Here is a 19,348-nt window from a genome sequence, read left to right on the forward strand (position 1 = left end):
GAAAATTAAGAGACTTTTGTCTCTACAGTCACTTATCAGGTGCTTTAAATGTCTGATACTTGTAAATACATAGTAAAATTTGTTATGTGCCAAATCTGGAACATTGAAAATAATGCCATTGTCTTAACATCTGCTTTTAACAACTAAGTATACATCAGTAACTTTTGCCCATGGGCATTTCAGAGTAGGAAATCAGTAGATTAAACTAATTACAGAAGAAAGTCAAAGGAAGGCTAGACATCTTGCTTATCCGCCAAAGAATACAACCAGGTAAGTGTTCTCTGAGTATAAAATAGGACTCCTTTTCATGACCCAGTTTAGTTGACAGCCTCAATTCCTCTAATCAGCACAAATATCCCTTTCCAGGTATCCCATTTAACCAACCAGCCCATATTATGCTTGTTTCTAAAGGGTGCCAGGTGGGTTTTGTACTGATATAGAGTGAAAAAAGGGATCTGGGTGAAATTCAATCTTTAATTATTGATTTTTTTTTTTTTTTAAGATCAAAAGAGAGAGAGCAGGCATCAATCTGTTGTTTCTCTCCCCATATGCTTACAGGACTTGAGCCACATGGCCAGGGCCAGATGTTGGAAACTCAACCTATGTATTTCATACAGCAGCAGCAACCTAGTTTTTTGAAGCTGTCTCCCAGGACATGCAATAACACAAAGTTAGAATTACGTGTGGGCAGAAATCAAATCCAGCATTCCAATGTGGGATAAGGATGTCTTAAATGTTATCGTAGAGGCTGGCATTATAGCTTAGTAGTTTAAGCTGATGTCTGTAATGCCAACACTCTATATGTGCACCAGTTCAAGTCCTGGCTGCTCCCACTTCCAATCCAGTTCCCTGTTACTGAGCCTTGATGAGAAGTAGAAGATGGCATGTTTGGACCCCTGCCAGCCTCATGGAGATCTGGATGGAGTTGCAGGTGTCTGACTTTTGCTTGGCACAGCCCTTGCCTTTGGGGCCATTGCGAGAAAGAATCAGCATGTCAAAGTTTTTTTTTTTTCCCTCTTTCTCTCCCCTCCTTTTCTCTCCGTAACTTTGCTTTTAAAATAAATAAACCAATCTTTTTAAAAAATGCTAAACAGGGCTGTGTGGTAGCACAGAAACCTGCTCTTTCTCCCTTTGGTGCTGGCATCCCATATGGGCCCCGGTTCAAGTCCTGGCTGCTCCACTACCCATCTAGCTCCCTGCCTGTGACCTGGGAAAGCAGTGAAGGATGGTTCAAAACCTTGGAACCCTGCACTCACAAGGGAGATCCAGAAGAGGATCTTGGGTCCCAGCTCCGGATCAGCTCAGCTCTGGCTATTGCTGCCTCTGCGGAGTCAGCCAGTGGAAGGAAAATCTTTTTGCTTTTAAAATTCTGAAAATCTATCTTTCAAATAAAAATAAAACTTAAAAAAGAACAAGAAATTTGCCCGACACTATAGCGTAGTGGTTAAAGTCCTCGCCTTGAACGCACCAGGATCCCATATGGGCACCGGTTCTAATTTGAACATCCCAGCTTCCCATCCAGCTCCCTGCTTCTGGCCTGGGAAAGCAGTCGAAGATGGCCCAGAGCCTTGGGACCCTGCACCCAAGTGGGAGACCTGAAAGAAGCTCCTGGCTCCTGGCTTCAGATTGGCACAGCACCGGCCGTTGCAGCCGCTTAGGGAGTGAGTCATCGGATGGAAGATCTTCTTCTCTGTCTCTCCTCCTCTCTATATATCCACCTTTCCAACAAAAATAAATAAATCTTTAAAAAAAAAAGAAAATAAAAGCTAAACACCTGCTTCAAAACTTCAATCTTTAACACTTCTAAGGTAACAGATCTTATAAAATACATTGTTCATATCTTTTACCTTATGGAATAGCAGTTGTTTAAACATTTGGAGGGGTATTGTGTTAGGATCTGAATATTTGATAGTTTCCAAAATTTGTATGTGAAAGCAGTTTAGTTACACGTTCCCTCCCATAATAAGGCAAGTTTGAAAATGTAAATTGTATATACAAGAGAACAGAACGGAATGGAAAGAACATAGTCTCTGCCTTACAGGTTTATTTGCTTGTGTGAATTCCCTTATACCTACAGAGAAATATGTATAAGTTTTACCTGTTACCTCTCTGACAGTCTTGATGTCTGTGGGGGATCCAAGCCCAGAGCGTAGTAACACATAACTAACAATCTTCCGGTAGAGGCTTTCCAATTCTTCCCTAACACATGCTCTGTTGTCTGTAATTTCTCTGCAAACAGAGCTTAATCTAGATTCGAGGACCCGGTGATGTTCTTGGAGAAATTCCTCTAAAATAAAAAGTGACAACATTTTACATATTTGATCTTTAGAATTCTTCTCACATAACAAGCAGAGAACTGGCTTTGGGTATGACAATTCTGCTGTATGAAAACAAGCACTTCTGAACATGTAATAATGAAATTAAAATAATGAGAAACAAGTAACCTCGAGATAAAATTCAATGGGAAAGATTAATTTCTGTGATTAAGTAGAGTAAGACTTCAACATACATAAGATTTCAGACAATCCGAACAGTAAATGTGGGACCAGCATGATAGCCTAGTGACTGAAGTCCTCGCCTTGCATGCACGAGGATCCCATCAGGGTGCCTGTTCATGTCACGGTGGCTCTGCTTCCCATCCAGCTCCCTGGAAAAGCAGTCAAGGATGCCCCAAAGCCTTGGGACCCTGCATCTGCATGGGAGACCCAGAGAAGGTCCTGGCTCCTGGCTTTGGATAGGCTCAGCTTTGGCTGTTGTGGACACCTGGGGAGTGAACCAACGGACAAAAGATCTTCCTCTCTGTTTCTTTTCCTCTCTGTAAATCTGCCTTTCCAATAAAAATAAAATAAATGTTTTTTAAAAACCAGTAAATATTAGAAAGGCTAAAGGCCTTTCCATTAAGAAAGAGATGCAGATTATCTCTATAATTCACATATACAAACACACACACTCTCTTTAAAAATTCCATGGCATGCATGGATTTCAAACATTTTTGTACCAAAATAAACTGCTTTAGATCCTGTTTCTGCAATTTTAGATAAATTTCCTCAGAATAACATTAGCAATATATTATGTTAAGAACTGTATCTCCTCCTCCCCCAGCACTGTACTGAGGCAAAGGCTTAACAGTGTCAGAAGATCATCTTTACCAGGAGTACTGTTCTAGCAAATGAATGAATAAGATCTCCTCTATCACTCCTACAAAACAACATTTGATATCTTAATCATGCACAGTTTATACCTATATGTATGTGCCACATACATGCAGCTACCACAAGTCCAACTAAAACATTTTGTAGATTAAAAAAATAACTCGGGCAAACAATGGCCATTTTATTGCTTTAAGACCTCATTATTATTCAGCAAAAAGGTAAAATGTATGACTTTTTCATATTTAGCTTACCTGACAGTCTAATACATAGAGAAAAGACAAAGAGCATCACCAAATGGTTAATAATGGTTGTATTTACAGCACGAGAGGAGCAATTTATTTCCCTTCCTCTCATTTCCAACTTGTCTTTGACGTATGCGTTAGGTTATGTAATTAAATACATTCAACACTTAAATTAGCCATCATTCATTTCACTTTTAGGCAGTTATGCCATTTAGGTAAGTAAAAGGTATAACTCAAGGGCAAAAAAATCTAAAACTTACAGACCTGCTACTTCAGTGGACTAATTGTTTTCATTTTATTATGGTTACATATTAATTCCATAAAGAGTAAAACAAAACAGATTTTGAAAAATAATTCTTGTGAGAATAATAATTTGAGTTAACTTTTGAGATTCATAAACATGACATAGCATGTCCAATGTTATTTACAGAATTCAGTTTTGAAAATTTATTTTATGGAAAGGCTGCAGAAATTTCAAAAATTTTTGAATCAGAATAAATATTTTTATTCCAGTTTCATGAAAATTTGCTCTTCAGAGTAGAAAACATTTCAAGAGCTTAACAAAAATATTATACTGTTAACTCCAATGGTTGTCAACCAAATGAAGTCTTTCTTAGTTGAAATATATTATGAAATTTTTAAGTATAAAAATAGGTAAACACAGATTACCTCGACTTGTATAGTTTATATCAAAGTAGACTTGCATCTTAATGGTGTCCAGGGATGGGTTCTTAGTGTCCAATAGCCGAGCCATGCAAAGCTAGCAAAGAATAGCCCATTAATGCTTCTGGTTACATTTCATAAAATACTTAAATCTTTTCCCCAAAGTCACACTCAAAGATAAGAAAATCATCAGAGCAATGGCTCCTGATGTTTATTCACCAATACTCTCTTTTGATAGTTTTCTCCTTAAAAACATTAGGGTTTGTAGTTTACCCAACCAGTGAGAGTTGTCACCATTTATTTTCTCTGGAGCTAATTAGCACCTGGGTAGCTAACAGTTTATTTGAACGCCTTATGTTTTGGTTCATCTGAGCACCTAAATGTGGGTTAATGTTCCACCATGTTCACACTTCAGACTAGAATTCTCCTAGAGTTCATAACTATTGTTTGTTTTTGAGCCTGAACAGTACACATTGATAGTTTATGAACCTGTCATGCTTTTTTGCTGATACAGGAGGTCACACTGATGTGGCAAAAAGTTGCTCCAGCTCCCCGTTTGTCCTTACAAAACTTTGCTGGTTCTCCATTTTGCTTCAATATTTCTTTTTTGGGCTGTTTCCTTCCATTTTACCCTACAGTGATGGCTTGTTCACCCTCCCTGCCTTGCTTCTTCCAATTGGAGATGATGAATCCAAATATTTTTCGCCCTACTCCTCTCTCTACTCCCTCTGGTCTTCCTCCTCCCTTTTGTCTTAGATACTGAAGCTGGCTGGGACACAGCACCAACCTTCTTAAGGGCCAGCCCTCTTTTCCTGGGAGGAAGGACAGGAGATTCCAGACTAGGGTTAGACACTGTACAAAACCTACATGCCTGGATCCATCCAAGCCCAGAAGTGCTTTTCTAAAAGTAGACTTCACAAATAACAGAGTAGCTCTTACACATGACTAACATTCAGTTTTAGCTACTTGTAAGCTAGAATAACAGAGAAAGAGAGGGAGAGAAAGAGAGAATCTTCCATCTTCTAGTTCACTCTCCAAATGGCCACAACAACCAGGGCTGGGCCAGGCCAAAGTCAAGAGCAAGGTATTTCATTTGAGTCTCCCACGTGAGTGGCAAGAACCCAAACCTAGAGTATTCATGTACTGCCTTCCCAGACATGTTAGCAGCCAGATCAGAGGCAGGACAGGCAGGATTTGAGCCTGCACTCTGTTTGTATAAGAGGAACCCCAAGTTTCATCCACTGTACCACAATGCCTGTCCTGGCATTTTTGAGAGAAAAAGGAAACAATTTTGTCATCTAAATCATCATATACAGCTATGTGTTACTTAATGGTGAGGCCATGTTCTCAGAGACCCATGGCTAGTGGATTTCCTCATTGTGCAGATACAGTAGAGTACTCACACTAACTGGGCAGTACAGCCCACCATGATGAGAGTCTATATGGCACAGCCACTTGCACACGTGGTGCATAGATGTAGCACGTGTGGTCCTTCACTGAGCAAAAAGCCATTTTACTGAATATGATCATATACAGATAGTTTACGTACTTGGACCCAGCTTAACCCTGGCTATCGCGGCCATTCGGAAAATGAACCAGCAGATGGAAGACTTATCTCTCTTTGTAACTATACCTTTCAAAGAATATATTTTTAAGTATACTGAGCTTGATTCCTTCCAGTTTAGTTGAGTTGGGGGAGAGAATGAAAGTATTGGGTCATGAAATGGAGAAAAACTTTCCATCCTTCCTGTATTCTCCATAATTTCCTAATAAGATGACTATCACAGTCATTGTCCACGTTGTTAAAAAAACAGGCTTTGCAATCACATTTGAAATCATCTTACAAACACCCAGCTCCACGGTGCCCTGTGGGATCATACACTCTCCACTGCAGAAGCATCCTGATGACATACTCCCAGTTTCAGGCTTGCGAATCCCTTTCAGTCCTCTGTGCCAGCTGCAGATGGACCTGTCCCCGTTACAGGAACCACAGGCTGTGAGATAACAACATGTTCTCCTGCCTTTTTCCTGAGCCCAGAAAACGTCCATCTACAAGTTTGGGAGAACTTTCTTCAAGTTCTTTATGTGAAGGAGGAGGTTAAGTTCACTAAACCCAGAAGAAAAATGTTGAATTTTTAGGAGAAACAGATTAAGCAACTAAATTGAGAGTGTTAAGTGTTCCAGGATCACGTACAGTATCATTCCAGTCTACAAATGGAAGTAGATGGGAATGGGTCTTGGAAAACTACTATTTTTTCAGACATAAAATCACATTCCCAACTTGCATATATATACTTTGTCTTTTGCTCATCTTCCTTCTTTCTATCAAGTGACAGGGTAGCCATCATGTGACCATGGAATCAAAGTCAGATGCCAACCATGATGGCCCAGGAACCAGCAAGAACAGCCTGTGTAACTCCAAACTAGGATGAGAAAAATGAAATCTACTATTTGTATTCACGCAGATGAAGGCAAAAATAGCTATATGCATTAAGAACTGAGGACAATTCCCAAATTAAGGACTGATGTATAATCACCTTAACAAGTTTCTGAACATCACTTTTTGTAAGAGTTCTATCCATGTTAAAGCCATTGCTTGGATCCAGGACAACAGCTTTCACCTGAGAAGAGGAAAAAAGTTCACTTAAGCAATTCTACTTCCAATTATGAAATTCACTGTGTTTCCATTCTCAGGGAGGTTGTTTAGCTACCTTTTTTTATTAGAAACTCTTCACTACCTTGCCTTAAAGGTTGAAGAAAGCAAGAAACATCGAACTCGAAAGTGACATTGGAACAGTAATCCAGGACAGGCGGGAAGGGGACAGCACGGGAGGCCCAGTGGAACAAGCTGCAGCTTGCAATATCAGCCTCTCAAAATTCTGCAATCATTTGGGGACTGGCAAAACAACGATCCTGGTCTCTTCCTCCTCCTGCCACTTTTTCAGATAAATAAAAAATCAATCTTTTAGAACAGAAGAAAAATGCAAAAAGAAAAACTGTATGGGAACAAAGTTGAACACCATGACTGGATTTCAGACTGGGAATTTAGGACATGGCTACATATTTTTTTATTTTGTCTAGAGTTAATAAAAAGTGAGAACAGCAACCAGCCAATGAGCAATTTTAATGACAGAAAACAACAACAAAGCACCTGTTAAGGGGCAGACAATTGCTCTAGCCCGTGAGGCTCTGGTTGGGATCTCCACACCTCCCACATCAAAGTGTGTGGGTTTCATTGCCAGTAAACATCCAAAAAGCTCCACAGAATTTTGTGGCAAAAATGGTATCATATTAAAAATATTTCTTTTAGCAAAGCAGTAAGTCACAAAAATATTCATTCTTACCATAAAAGCCACCAGAGTTTCAGAAACGACCTCTCCATGAGCTGCACATTCCTGTCCTATTTCTCGTATGATACTCTTGATCACACTTTCGGCTTGAGTGGGAGGCATTCTGGCTAAAGGAAACAATGATTCGCTTTCTTTAAAAATTAGGCTTACTATGCTATTTTCTCTTCATTTCTTCACTATTATATTTGTACAGTTATAAGTTATCTATTAGCTTATTAACATTTAATTATCAGCATAGAAGCCCTCTAGTTTTTTATTCATTCATTTTTTTTCTGAAATGAAGGGCTCTACTCATGTCAGGAGGAACCGATGAGGCTTCAGGGGACATATCCCTCCACTCAAGCAGCGGTGGTCGCCACAGGTGTATTTACGAATACATTGGGGCATTTTGGAATCAAACCAGAGACTAACCAGGATAAGAGGAGACAGAATCAGTGAGAACCCCGGGGCCCCATCTGCACAGGCAGCAGAACTCAGCTTGAAAGCAGAAATGCTATTCCACCACGTTCACTCAATGACTTTCCGTAACTGTCAGAAACTCCTGGGAAACAATTCCTGCTAGGGTCACTTAAACTCCATTTCCTACACATGGGAGTTCAACCTCTGCATAAAAGTAAACAAAACACACTATGAGAGTTACGTATTCTGGGGGGGGAAAGAAAGTTTTGACTATTAATTCAATTTATTACAAACCAGGAAAACTGGTAGACTTTAATTGAGTTTCCTGATTTTGCCGAGTGATGAGAACGCAACCTGCCCAGTCTAACAAAGCAGACGGTAGATGGAACACGCAGAACGGTTCAGGTGGGTGGGTAGGGCAGCCTTGGGCACAGTGCCCAGAACAGCTGCAGTGTGGATTCCGCCGCGAGCTGCCCCTGGGCCAGCTGAGGGACGTTGGAGAGTGGCTTCCCCTCGTGGAAGCAGTTTCCTAATCTGAAAATTACGGCTACTTTCACGATCTCAGAGGGGTGGTGTTGCGTTCATCACCACCACAGCGCCACCACAGCGCTTGCCTAAAGTTAGCTCGGAATGAGGCGGCTGGCCGGCGGGTCTGGCAGAGGCGGCTGGCGCTTCGGGGTCGCGAAGGACGCCCCTCAGCAATTCACCTTACTCTCCCGTTACTAATCTCCCTCGTCCCGCCCGCGGGCAGCGCCCAGCACACCCTGAAGGCCCAGGCGCCCCGAGGGTGACCAAGCCTGACCTGCGGACCCGGGCGCCTGCGGCCGGAACTGACCTTTGCTTCCTCCCAGCGGCGGTCGCGTCCTCTGACGGCCCGGGCTCCCCGCGTCGTGTACACCTGAGATTCACAGGGACGGACACTGGCCAGAGTCCAGAGTAAGAGCCCGGAGACCGGAGAGAGTAAGCGCCTGGTCTACTGGTAGCTGGGAACCCTGGCCGCCAGGCAGCAGCGCTCTCAAAGCGTCGGTCGCGTAACCATGGAAACCGAACGCCCAGGAGGAGGAGCCAAGGGTGAGATGCTTCTGGGGCTGGCGGGGAGCCCTGCTGGGACCCTACCTGAAGAGCCTTTTCCCAAAGGTTGGGCTGATGTAACTTTAAAATCAAGGGGAAGACAAAGACCTAAGTCCGAGACTGAAGTCACGCTCACTACATCTCAGTGGTTAATTTCTCAAACAACGAATTACTTCTTCTTTTTCTTTTTTTTTTTTAATTACATTTCATTATGTGACACAGTTTCATAGGTTCTGGGATTCCCGCAACCCCTCCCCTTGTCCTGCCCCCATGGTGGATTCTTCCACCTTGTTGCAGTGTTACAGTTCAAATCCAGCCCAGATTCTTTCGTTGCATGCGTATACCAAGCAAAGAGTCCAGCATCTTTTTGTCCAGATACATTCAACGGTTTCTTGGGGAGACCATCTCTGGTCTGAGGGCTGAGCTAGCAGAATATCATCCTGGGCAATTAAAAGCCCCAACATATCATCAACATCAATTTACAACATTACGGAGTTCATTGACATGGCACTGAGTAACCAATATGTTAAAAAATGCAGGTTCTTAACCACATCCTGTGACTACTTCAATGACATTTCAATTTTAGTTTATAAACAACCGGCTTCTATACACCTTATTATGGCTATAGGGAGCTATTCAGCTGTCTCGTGTCTATTTTCATTTTAGTATTTAAAACGCACTCCTTAAACAAGCATATCAGTTTGACAGCACGGTAAGAACAACATCATCAAGTTAAGTACAGTTTTAAACTAGTGCAAATCTCGACACAGACACTTCCTTGATATGTCTGAAGTTGCTAATTGCCTGCCTAATGTTGATTTTCTTCCTCTTTATCAACTCTACTGGGAATGACAGTTTTCTGTTTTGAAAAACAAAGACTCCGTAACTCCCTTTTCCGCAAGGAGTGAGCTGAGACAGGACCCACAGGTGTGCATGTATCATAATTTAATGGGATGTGAGGAAAGCCCTGTTATATCTGTTCTCTCCTCCTTTCTTTCTACTTGAAATAAGAATATCCTAGCTAATGCTCCAGCAACCTTTTTTGTGAACATGATGATGGCGGGGGCGGGGCAGGAGGAGGTGGTCACATCTTAAGAATGAAGGGACATTAAGACACAGGCATAGGCAAAGACTTCTTGGGGAAAAAAAAAAAAACCAGAAGCACAGACAGTTAAAGCAAAAATAAACCACTGGGATTACAGCCGGCTAAGCAGCTTCTACACTGCAGTAGAAATCATCAATAAGTGAAGAGGCAGCCAACAGAATGGAAGAAAATATTCGCAAACTATGCACCGATAGAGGATTAATGTCCAGGATCCTAGAGAGCTCAAGACACTCAACAACAAAAACTAAACACTAGGCAGGGGACATGAACAGAACAGGCATTGTTCAGAGGATGGAATTCAATACTCAGGCTCACTAACCAGCAGGCAAATGCAAACACACACCACGGTGAAGTTTCCTGTCACTTCAGTTAGAATGGCTGTCATACGGAAATGAGAAAATAATAAATGCAGGCCTGGTGCAATAGTGAAGCAGTTAAGGTCCTTGCCTTGACCGCACCAGGATCCCATATGGGCGCCAGTTCTAATCACAGCAGCTCCACTTTCCACCCAGCTCCCTGCTTGTGGCCTGGGAAAGCAGTCGAGGACGGCCCAGAGCCTTGGGATCCTGCACCTGCGTGGGAGACATGGAAAGAAGTTCCTGGCTCCTGGCTTCAGATGGGCACAGCACCGGCTGTTGCAGCCACTTGGAGAGTGAATCATTGGACAGAAGATCTTCCTCTCTGTCTCTCTTCCTCTCTGTATATCTGACTTTGCAATAAAAATAAATGAATCTTTAAAGAAAAAGAAAGAAAATAATAAATGCTGATGAGGATGTGGGAGAAAAGTACCCTAATCCACTGTTTTGGGGAAAGTAAACTAGTGCGACCACTATGAAAAAGAGATATGGAGATTGTTCGGACATCTGAACATAGATCTACTGTGTGACCCAGCCATCGCACTCCTGGGATTTCATCCAAACAAAATGAAATCAGTGTATGAGAGAGTTATCTGCACCCCATGTTTATAGCAACTCAATTCACAATAGCTAAGGCATAGAATCAACCCAGATCTCCATTAGTTGATGACTGATTAAAGGCAATGTGATTATATGTAACTGTGGAATACTGCTCAGCCATAAAAAGGATGATAGCTTATCATTTACAACTAAATGAATCCAATTGGAAACCATTATTCTTAGTGGGATAAGCCAGTCCCCAAAAGACAAATATTGTGTTTTTCTGTCTGAGTTTGGCACCATGGGATTTAATTATTGTATACACCTTTGTCTATATTCCTTAGGAAGAGTAGGGGTTTTTTTTCTTTTAGTTTTCTACTTGCTATTGTTGATATTCTTACCTTGTGAAATGGTAAGCCTGAAATTGCGAAGTGAAACAAAAGTTGCCATTATAAAAATTAAAAGAAAATAAAAAGGAGGAGGATAGGAGTTGTGTGAGGGCACGAGGGAGGGTGCGGTGGGGAGCATCAACATGCTGCTAGCTCTGTATTGTCAAATACAGGAACTTTGTTCAGTTTCCATAAGTTAATTTTTTTGAAAGGGAAATAAAAATTTTTAATATGATTGAATTGATATTATAGAGCTTCTACTCTTCTGAAACATCAGAGAAAATAAAGCCTGATATTTTAAAGTCACTGTTATTTGTGTTTTCTTCTTTATTAAGCCAACTCAATATCTGTCTACTACAGTAATGGGACTTTGGGAATATTACTTAACTGTTCATGCTGCATTGAATTACTCTCCTTAATACCTCAGTCCTCTCTGCATCTGCACCCTTGCCACAGACTCAAATGTGCTATCCTCCCATGCCCCTTCAGTCCCCAGGTTAACTAAGTAACTTGTCTTGGCCAAGGAAGGTGGTAGACGTGATCATGTGGCAAGCTCAGAACCAAGGTCCTGGAAGATCTCCCATTTGTCCTTTCTTTCTTGAGCCTCTTCCCATGCCCTGACTAGCACTTTAGTCCCAGGAGGAGAACAAGCAGCATTCAATACCATGTTGCCTGAATCAGTTTTTCAGTGAAATGAGTGAATGCTCAAATGGGCCCTGCCTAGGTGAACTCCAGCCACCTGCAGGTGTGTAATAACAAATGAGTATTGCTTTAAAACATTGAGATGTAGAGTGACTTACTTTTTAAATATGACACAGTAGTTCATCTATAAACGTTTTTATGACCTGAATTTTTCCTTTCTCACACAGAGATAATAATAAGTGCCTACATCATGGAATTGTTGAGGAATAAATTGAGGTAATCCTTCTGAGGAACTTAGTGCAGCAACTAACAGACAAAATCAATATATTTTGAATAATCTTTTTACTTTTATCATTTTTTGTGGGGCTCAGGGGTAAAGAAGTCACTAAGTAAATAAGATGGCGACTAACAGTCAAGGTCACTGGTGGGCAAGATGGTGGCCAAGGACAGAGCCCTGGGCATGAACCAGGGCAGGGGTCACATGATTTCAAAGAAAGACTGATTGGTCAGGGCCATTTCACTCACCTACCACAGCCTATGGGAGATGGCTTCCGCAGTCATGCTCCTAGTAATTGACTCCTAGTTTCTCCCCTCCTGGAATTCCTGAAATTCCTGGCCTGAGGCTATCCCTTACCCTATATAAGAATCTGAATTTCCCCAATAAATTGGAACTGTTAGACAGAACCCCTGTCCATCTGTTTGCCTCTCTCAGGCTGGGAGACTGGGTGGTGGGCAACAGGCTCATCCCCTCCAGCAACGGGGTACTAAAGGAATGTGTGGGGGAGACCCCGCAACTTTTTCTGTGATTTAAGAAATCAACTATGAAAAAGATTCATATGTCTGTGATTTAATTAATTTCCAATCACCATAGAATTAATTTTTCCTGTTTCTAACTTAGAAACGTGACATTTAAAAAGCATAGGTGAACTTTGACCCTAGTACTAATTGACTCTTCATAAATTTTTACTGAATTTCTTGGTTTTTGTTTTTAAAGATTTATTTATTTTTATTGGAAAGGTGTATATACAGAGAGGAGAGAAAGAAAGATCTTCCATCCACTGGCTCAGTCTTCGAATGGCCACAACAGCTGGAGCTGAGCCGGTCCAAAGCCAGGAACCGGGAGCTTTTTCTGAGCTTCCCATGTGAGTGCAATATCCCAGGGACTTGGACCACTCCCTGCTGCTTTCCCAGGTCATAAGCAAAGAGCTTGATTGAAAATGGAGCAGCCAGGACATGAACCAGTGCCCAAATGGGATGCTGGCACTTACAGTTAGAGGATTAGCCAATTGAGCTATCACACCGGGCCCCCAATTTTGTGGTTTGCAGAACTGATGTTTCTCTACTTTCATCAAAGCTTGAATGTCTCCCTCCCTGGGTTAGCTCTAGGTAGGTTGGTTTTTGCTTGGCTATGTGGATTTTTCAGACTAGAATGCATAATCAAATGCTTAGTGGAAACATAGATTTATGGAGTGTTTTGATTGCTTGTATTAATTTGTTTTTATTTGTTTGTTTGTGAGTTTGTTGTTGCATAGCTTCATTCTTTCCAAAATGCTTCGGCTTTGCAGTCTCTAGGCATAGGGTTTACCCTTCTGTGCAAGAACCTCAAAATTGCCTCCAGGGACAAAGGTGGGACAATCACAGTGTTTAACTCATTTACTTTCATTCTCTCAGGTATTATTGTGTATTGTCTGCTTTCTGTTGGCTGCAAGCACTGTTTCATAGATTTTCTCCAGCATTCTGGGTTTTGTGGCAGGAAGCAGAAACCCGATTTTGCTATTAGAGCCACACTAACCTTGGAGGGAAGATAAGAACAAGTAACTTAGGAAGGTACGGGTGGTCTTACTAGAAAGTTCAGTAATTACTAGGACATGATGAACACTTATCTGAGGGTTAGGATCATGAAGTTAAAGTAAAAGCAATCTGCCATGGTAAGTGATTTTCTTCAGAAATTATTCAGCAGCTTAGGAAGAAAAGTCTAGAAGTGTGCTATTGTCAGATAGGCTGTTATCCTGCTAAGCAAGAGCACTGAACCCAACCCGGATCAATAAAAGCAATTTAGTACTTTCTTAGACATTGCAAAGACCTAAGCTAAATTTCCTACTTACTAACAGAGACACATAATTAACATCTGAAGAGTACTTCAGTTTACAAAGCTATTTCACGGAGAGAAAATGACATCTAATCCCGAAAACAGCCTCACATGAATTGTTGCCATATTATTCTACAGACACAGAAACCAAGATTCAGCCCCAGACTGCAGAGTTACCAAATCAAGTGGGCCACTTAGTCCTGGTGCTCTCACGGAGGGGAACTCTGAAGGTGCTGAGAAAAGTAGGGTTTCTCCCAGTATTCCTAAAATCCGTAATTTTGTGTTCATTTCAGAGAATTGACATATTTCCTGAAGTTCATGCAAATGAAGTTACTGTTGCTTTAAAACTCTCTAATTTGGGGTGGGCATTGTGATGTTGTGAGTTATATCACCCAGGAGGATATCTGGTATAGAGTCCCACCCTTGCTTCCAACCCAGCTTGCTGCTTACGTGCACCCCAAGAGGCAGCAGATGGTCCCCAGTAATTGGTTTCTGCTACGCAAGTAGGAAACCCAGCTGAAGTTCCCAACTCTGTGCTATTGCCTGGCCCGGCTGCTGCTGTGCTCAAGCATTTCCGAATGAATCGGTGGATGGAAGATGTCTCCCTCTCCTTTTAGATCTCACTTTCCTTCTCAAATAAATAAACACATAAATAAAACTTTACAAACTTTTTTTTAACCTGGATTGTGTTTATGTAAGTGCTCGCTTTGGAACTAAACAGTTCCATGGTGCATGTGTGCTGTACTGACATTTTTGCACATGTTTTATTTAATAATGAAAAAAACAAAAGGCATAATAATGTTTAACTTCTCTATCTGAGATTATGTAAAATAGAGCTCTGTGTTCATGAACTCTTTTTTTTTTTTAAAGATTTATTCAGTTTATTTCAAAGTCAGATATACAGAGAGGAGGAGAGACAGAGAGGAAGATCTTCCATCCAATGATTCACTCCCCAAGTGAGCCGCAACGGCCAGTGAGCGCCGATCCGATGCCGGGAACCTGGAACCTCTTCCAGGTCTCCCTCATGGGTGCAGGGTCCCAAATCCTTGGGTCCTCCTCGACTGCTTTCCCAGGCCACAAGCAGGGAGCCGGATGAGAAGTGGAACTGCCGGGATTAGAACCGGCGCCCATATGGGATCCCAGGGTGTTCAAGGTGAGGACTTTAGCCGCTAGGCCATGCCGCTGGGCCCCATGAACTCTTTAAAAATACAGATATATTTTCCCCCTTTTTTGTCATTCTCCTTTATACACACCAGTTAGCTCTAATTTTAAACACAGTTATTGTGTTAGTCCATGTCATATCTGTGGTGCATTTATTTTGAACCCATGAAAGCCACAGATTTCTGAAATTAGCTGACAATTTAATTTCCCAGTTTAACTTTCCTTCTCTACAAAAGAACGTTGGTGCTGGGAGAGAGGCTGAGTTTTCATAGCAATGGTAAAAAGGAAATTGTGGAATAAGCAAGAGAGTGCAAGTCACCTTTATTCCACACTAGGCAAGAACTATTTTCATTTACTCTCCCATATCCTTCCAGTCAGGAGGATCACGAGGTTATTTCTTAATCATTTCCCAGGCAGACATTCCATTTAGAAGGTTACTTACATTGGCACTAATGTGGAGAATTAAAAAAAAAAAAAGTTAGGATGCCAAGTTCACCTGCATCCCAGGTGAATGCTTGCATTTGAACCCAGCTCTTCCTTCTAACTCCAGTTTCCTGCCCCTGCACACTGGGAGGCAGTGGTAATGGTGAATCAGTAAATGAGAGTGCTATGTTCCCTGCCTTCAAATAACTAATGAAGTTTAAGTTTAAAAAAAAAAATCTGGCTGTTGTTTTTAATTGTCTTCAAATGTAAAATGATGGTGACTGAAAGTATTAAGTCTTCATTTCCCATCTCTTTCTCCATCACATCAGTCAGGGGAGAAACAAAAGACCGCAGGATCAGATTTTTCACAGTCTAAGCCAGGGGTCAGGGAGGGTGGTGAATTGAGCCATTCATGGCAGAAAGACAAGCAAAGAGCTTTACTTTTTCATATATTATAAAGAAAGCAAAATTGCAAGAATACAAAATGAGAAAAAAAAAAAAGAGTCCATGAATTCCATTATGATTATACCAGACAAGCCTCTAAACTAAAGGGGTGGGCAGTATTGCTCATTGTTTCTTTTTATTTTTAAAGACTTATTTATTTATTTTTCTTGCAAAGGTATATATACAGAGAGAAGGAGAAACAGAGAAAAAGATATTCCATCTGCTGGTTTACTCCTCAAATGGTTGGAATGGCCGGAGCTGAGCCAATCCGAAGCCGGGAACCAGGAGCTTCTTCCATGTTTGCCATGCAGGTGCAGGGTTCCAAGGCTTTGGGCCATCCTTACTGCTTTCCCAGGCCAGAAGCAGGGTGCTGGGTGGGAAGTGGAACAGTTGGGACATGAACCTGTGCCCATATGGGATCCCACTGCATGCAAGGCAAGGCACAATAGCCTAGTCGCCCAGCAGCTATTTTTTTATAAGTTAATACATTTCTTATGAATGAATATGTGCCAGAAATTTCATTAGATTATTTCAATTCCATTGTTTGTTCATTGGGTAGGCTGGATGCCAATTCTTCCTGGCATAATGCAAATGGGAGGTTAGGACTCCGTCCCGTGATTTTCTCATCAGCACTCCTGTGTTTGTGATCTCTGGCACTGTTCTGTTCACATATGTGCCACTTGGCATTTTCTATTGAGATGATTTGGCACCAGTTTAATAACAGGCCCAACCTTGCTAAGAATAATCCTGCTTCCCTCCCAACTCTTCACAGTTACACCTGCCACTAAACCTGCCCATTTTGCTTCCTTGGCATGTTCCAAATCTGCTCCCTTCTCTACTTACTAAATGCTATAACTCAAACTTGGCACCAGAATCTCGAAAACGCATTATCTGCTTCCAGTCCGTTATACTCGGAGAGCAAAAGTGTAAATATAACACTGCCTATGTGCAATGCTTTGAAGACTCCCTGCAGAAGAAAGTTCAATCTCCTTGGGAAGCAAGACTCATTTATCTGGCCCCCATTTATCTCCAGATCTGCATTGTTTAGTAGGATGGCTACTCATCAATGAGATTCTTTAAATTAGTTAAAATTAAATTAAAATTTTTTCTGTGTGACACAGTGGCTACTACATAGAAGTACAAAGATATAGAGCATTGTCACCACTATAGAAAGTTCTTTTGGACACTTACTTAATCTTATTGTGTGAATCCAAACTTCCAAATGACTCACACTCATGTTGAGCATTCTGCACTTTAGGAGAGCTTTTTTTTGGATTACTTGTCCTGTCCAACTCTGCCATTCAAATCACGGCTTACACATGGTTCTTTAAGTAGAGTCTTTCCCTAGCAAACCTGCCACCCTCATATAATCGATCACTTCCTCCTTCTTTGGGTTCCCATGACACTCTCCAGTTTTCAGCCACGGGGATTTTACTACTCCATTCCACCTGCTAATATTTATGCCTGATCCCTTTCCAACACTTGGGGTGAGCTTGGGGTGGAGAGAGAGACTCGAAGGCATTACCTTTTATCCCCAGATCTAAGACTAATGCCTGACACAGGATGTTAGTAACTGTCCTGTGAGTGAATAAATCTTATTAAAAAATATTCTAACATCAAGTGCATGTCAAACTTCAGACACAGAAAATACCCTGTTAAAAAAAATCTCACTGACAGGTTAAAAATCTTGAAGAAGAAATCTTTTCAGACAGATCATCAAAATACCATAATTGTATTGAATCAGTGTCACACTAGAATTGTCCTTCATTTAAAGTTACTCCATGGGAGTCGTGACGACAGAGTGGGTAACGGAGTGGTTTGACCAGAGTTGTGAGGTGAGGATGGCTGCACCCAGAAGGAGTGTGGCTTCAGCAGTTACAAGGCACACATCTTACAGCAGCAAAAGCACGGACATTGACTAAGTCACTCGGATATCTATTTAGTGTCTAAGTTTAAAAATAATTTAGTGAGGCATTTTCTATGATAAAAGCAATGCATGCTTTTTCTGCAAATATTGGGAAAACCCCCATTATCACTTTTACCCACAGAAGATTAATATTGATCCCATGGTTGTGTAATGAATCATTTTATTAATTAATGCAAGTTTATTTTACATTGGTGCTTTGCTATACATTATTCTTTTATACTCAATACTTTAATACATCTTCACATAATATTATGGACTATTTTTAACAGTTATATAATACTCAATTGAGTTGAAGCGTGACAAATGATACTGACACATATTCTCAGTATAAAATTTTGTCTGATGGGGAGAACATTTGCTACAGCAATTAAGCCTCTGCTTGGGGGCTGGAGCTCTGGCCCTCTTCCACCGGCAGTGTTGGCATCCCATCCAGGGGCCAGTTTAAGTCCTAGTCATTCCACTTCCCATCCAACCCTGCTGGTTTGCCTGGGAAAACAGTGGAGAATTGTTTAAGTCCTTGAACCTCTACACCCACACTGGGGACCCAGAAGAAGCTCCTGGCTCCTGATTGTACTGACCCAGTTCCAGTCAGTGCAGCTATTTGGGGGAGTGAACCAGCAGATAGAAGATATTTTCTCTTCCTCCCTCCCTCACCCACTCTGCAACTTTGATTTTCAAATCAATATAAATACAAACTTTTAAAAAGGACTCTTCCTGGGCCCGGCAGCGTGGCCTACTGGCAAAAAGTCCTCACCTTGAACACCCCGGGATCCCATATGGGCGCCGGTTCTAATCCCGGCAGCTCCACTTCCCATCCAGCTCCCTGCTTGTGCCCTGGGAAAGCAGTCGAGGACGGCTCAAAGCTTTGGGACCCTGCACCCGCATGGGAGACCTGGAAGAGGTTCCTGGTTCCTGGCTTCGGATTGGCACAGCACCGACCGTTGCACTCACTTGGGGAGTGAACCATCGGACGGAAGATCTTCCTGTCTGTCTCTCCTCCTCTCTGTATATCTGACTTTGTACTAAAAATAAATCTTTAAAAAAAATGATTCTTCCTATCTTCCACATTGAAGTGACTAGGTTTCAGTGCTGGCTCCATTTCTGACTCCAGCTTCCTGCTAATATGCATCTCGAGAAGCAGCGAGTGATGAATCAAATACTTGGTCCCTGCCACCCACATGGGAGACCCACATTGAGTTCTGGACTTCTGACTTCTGCCTAGGCCCAGCCCAGGCTGTAGTAGTCATTTGGGGGAGTGAATTAGTGGGTGAAATATATCTCACTTTCCATCACCATCTCTTTCAAGTAAATGAAAATAAATGAAAACCCAAACAGAATTGTATGCAATTATCTAGATGTTTGAGATGTTTCTGGGTCTTGTTTTTTTTTTTTTCA

The 19,348-nt window shown here is 41.6% G+C and overlaps 1 protein-coding gene across 5 annotated transcripts in view; it reads right to left on the bottom strand.

Annotated features, from left to right (window-relative positions):
- CFAP206 (cilia and flagella associated protein 206) overlaps positions 1 to 19,348 on the bottom strand; it is a 56,984-nt gene that overhangs the window by 26,105 nt on the left and 11,531 nt on the right. For 3 of the 5 annotated variants that reach the window (XM_058660950.1, XM_058660943.1, XM_058660946.1), the window contains exons 1-5: positions 8,642 to 8,808; positions 7,402 to 7,514; positions 6,595 to 6,678; positions 4,064 to 4,154; positions 2,099 to 2,287 (exon numbers count right to left, since the gene is read on the bottom strand). In XM_058660950.1, coding sequence (XP_058516933.1) covers positions 2,099 to 2,287; positions 4,064 to 4,154; positions 6,595 to 6,678; positions 7,402 to 7,509 — 472 coding nt within the window. In that variant the 5' untranslated portion in view covers positions 7,510 to 7,514; positions 8,642 to 8,808. Of the gene's footprint in view, positions 1 to 2,098; positions 2,288 to 4,063; positions 4,155 to 6,594; positions 6,679 to 7,401; positions 7,515 to 8,641; positions 8,809 to 19,348 lie in introns of those variants that run through there. The other 2 variants (XM_004580403.4, XM_058660944.1) reach the window with 2 other exon arrangements.

Source organism: Ochotona princeps, chromosome 1 (assembly GCF_030435755.1).
Source record: "Ochotona princeps isolate mOchPri1 chromosome 1, mOchPri1.hap1, whole genome shotgun sequence".
In the NCBI taxonomy this organism is placed as follows: domain Eukaryota; kingdom Metazoa; phylum Chordata; class Mammalia; order Lagomorpha; family Ochotonidae; genus Ochotona; species Ochotona princeps.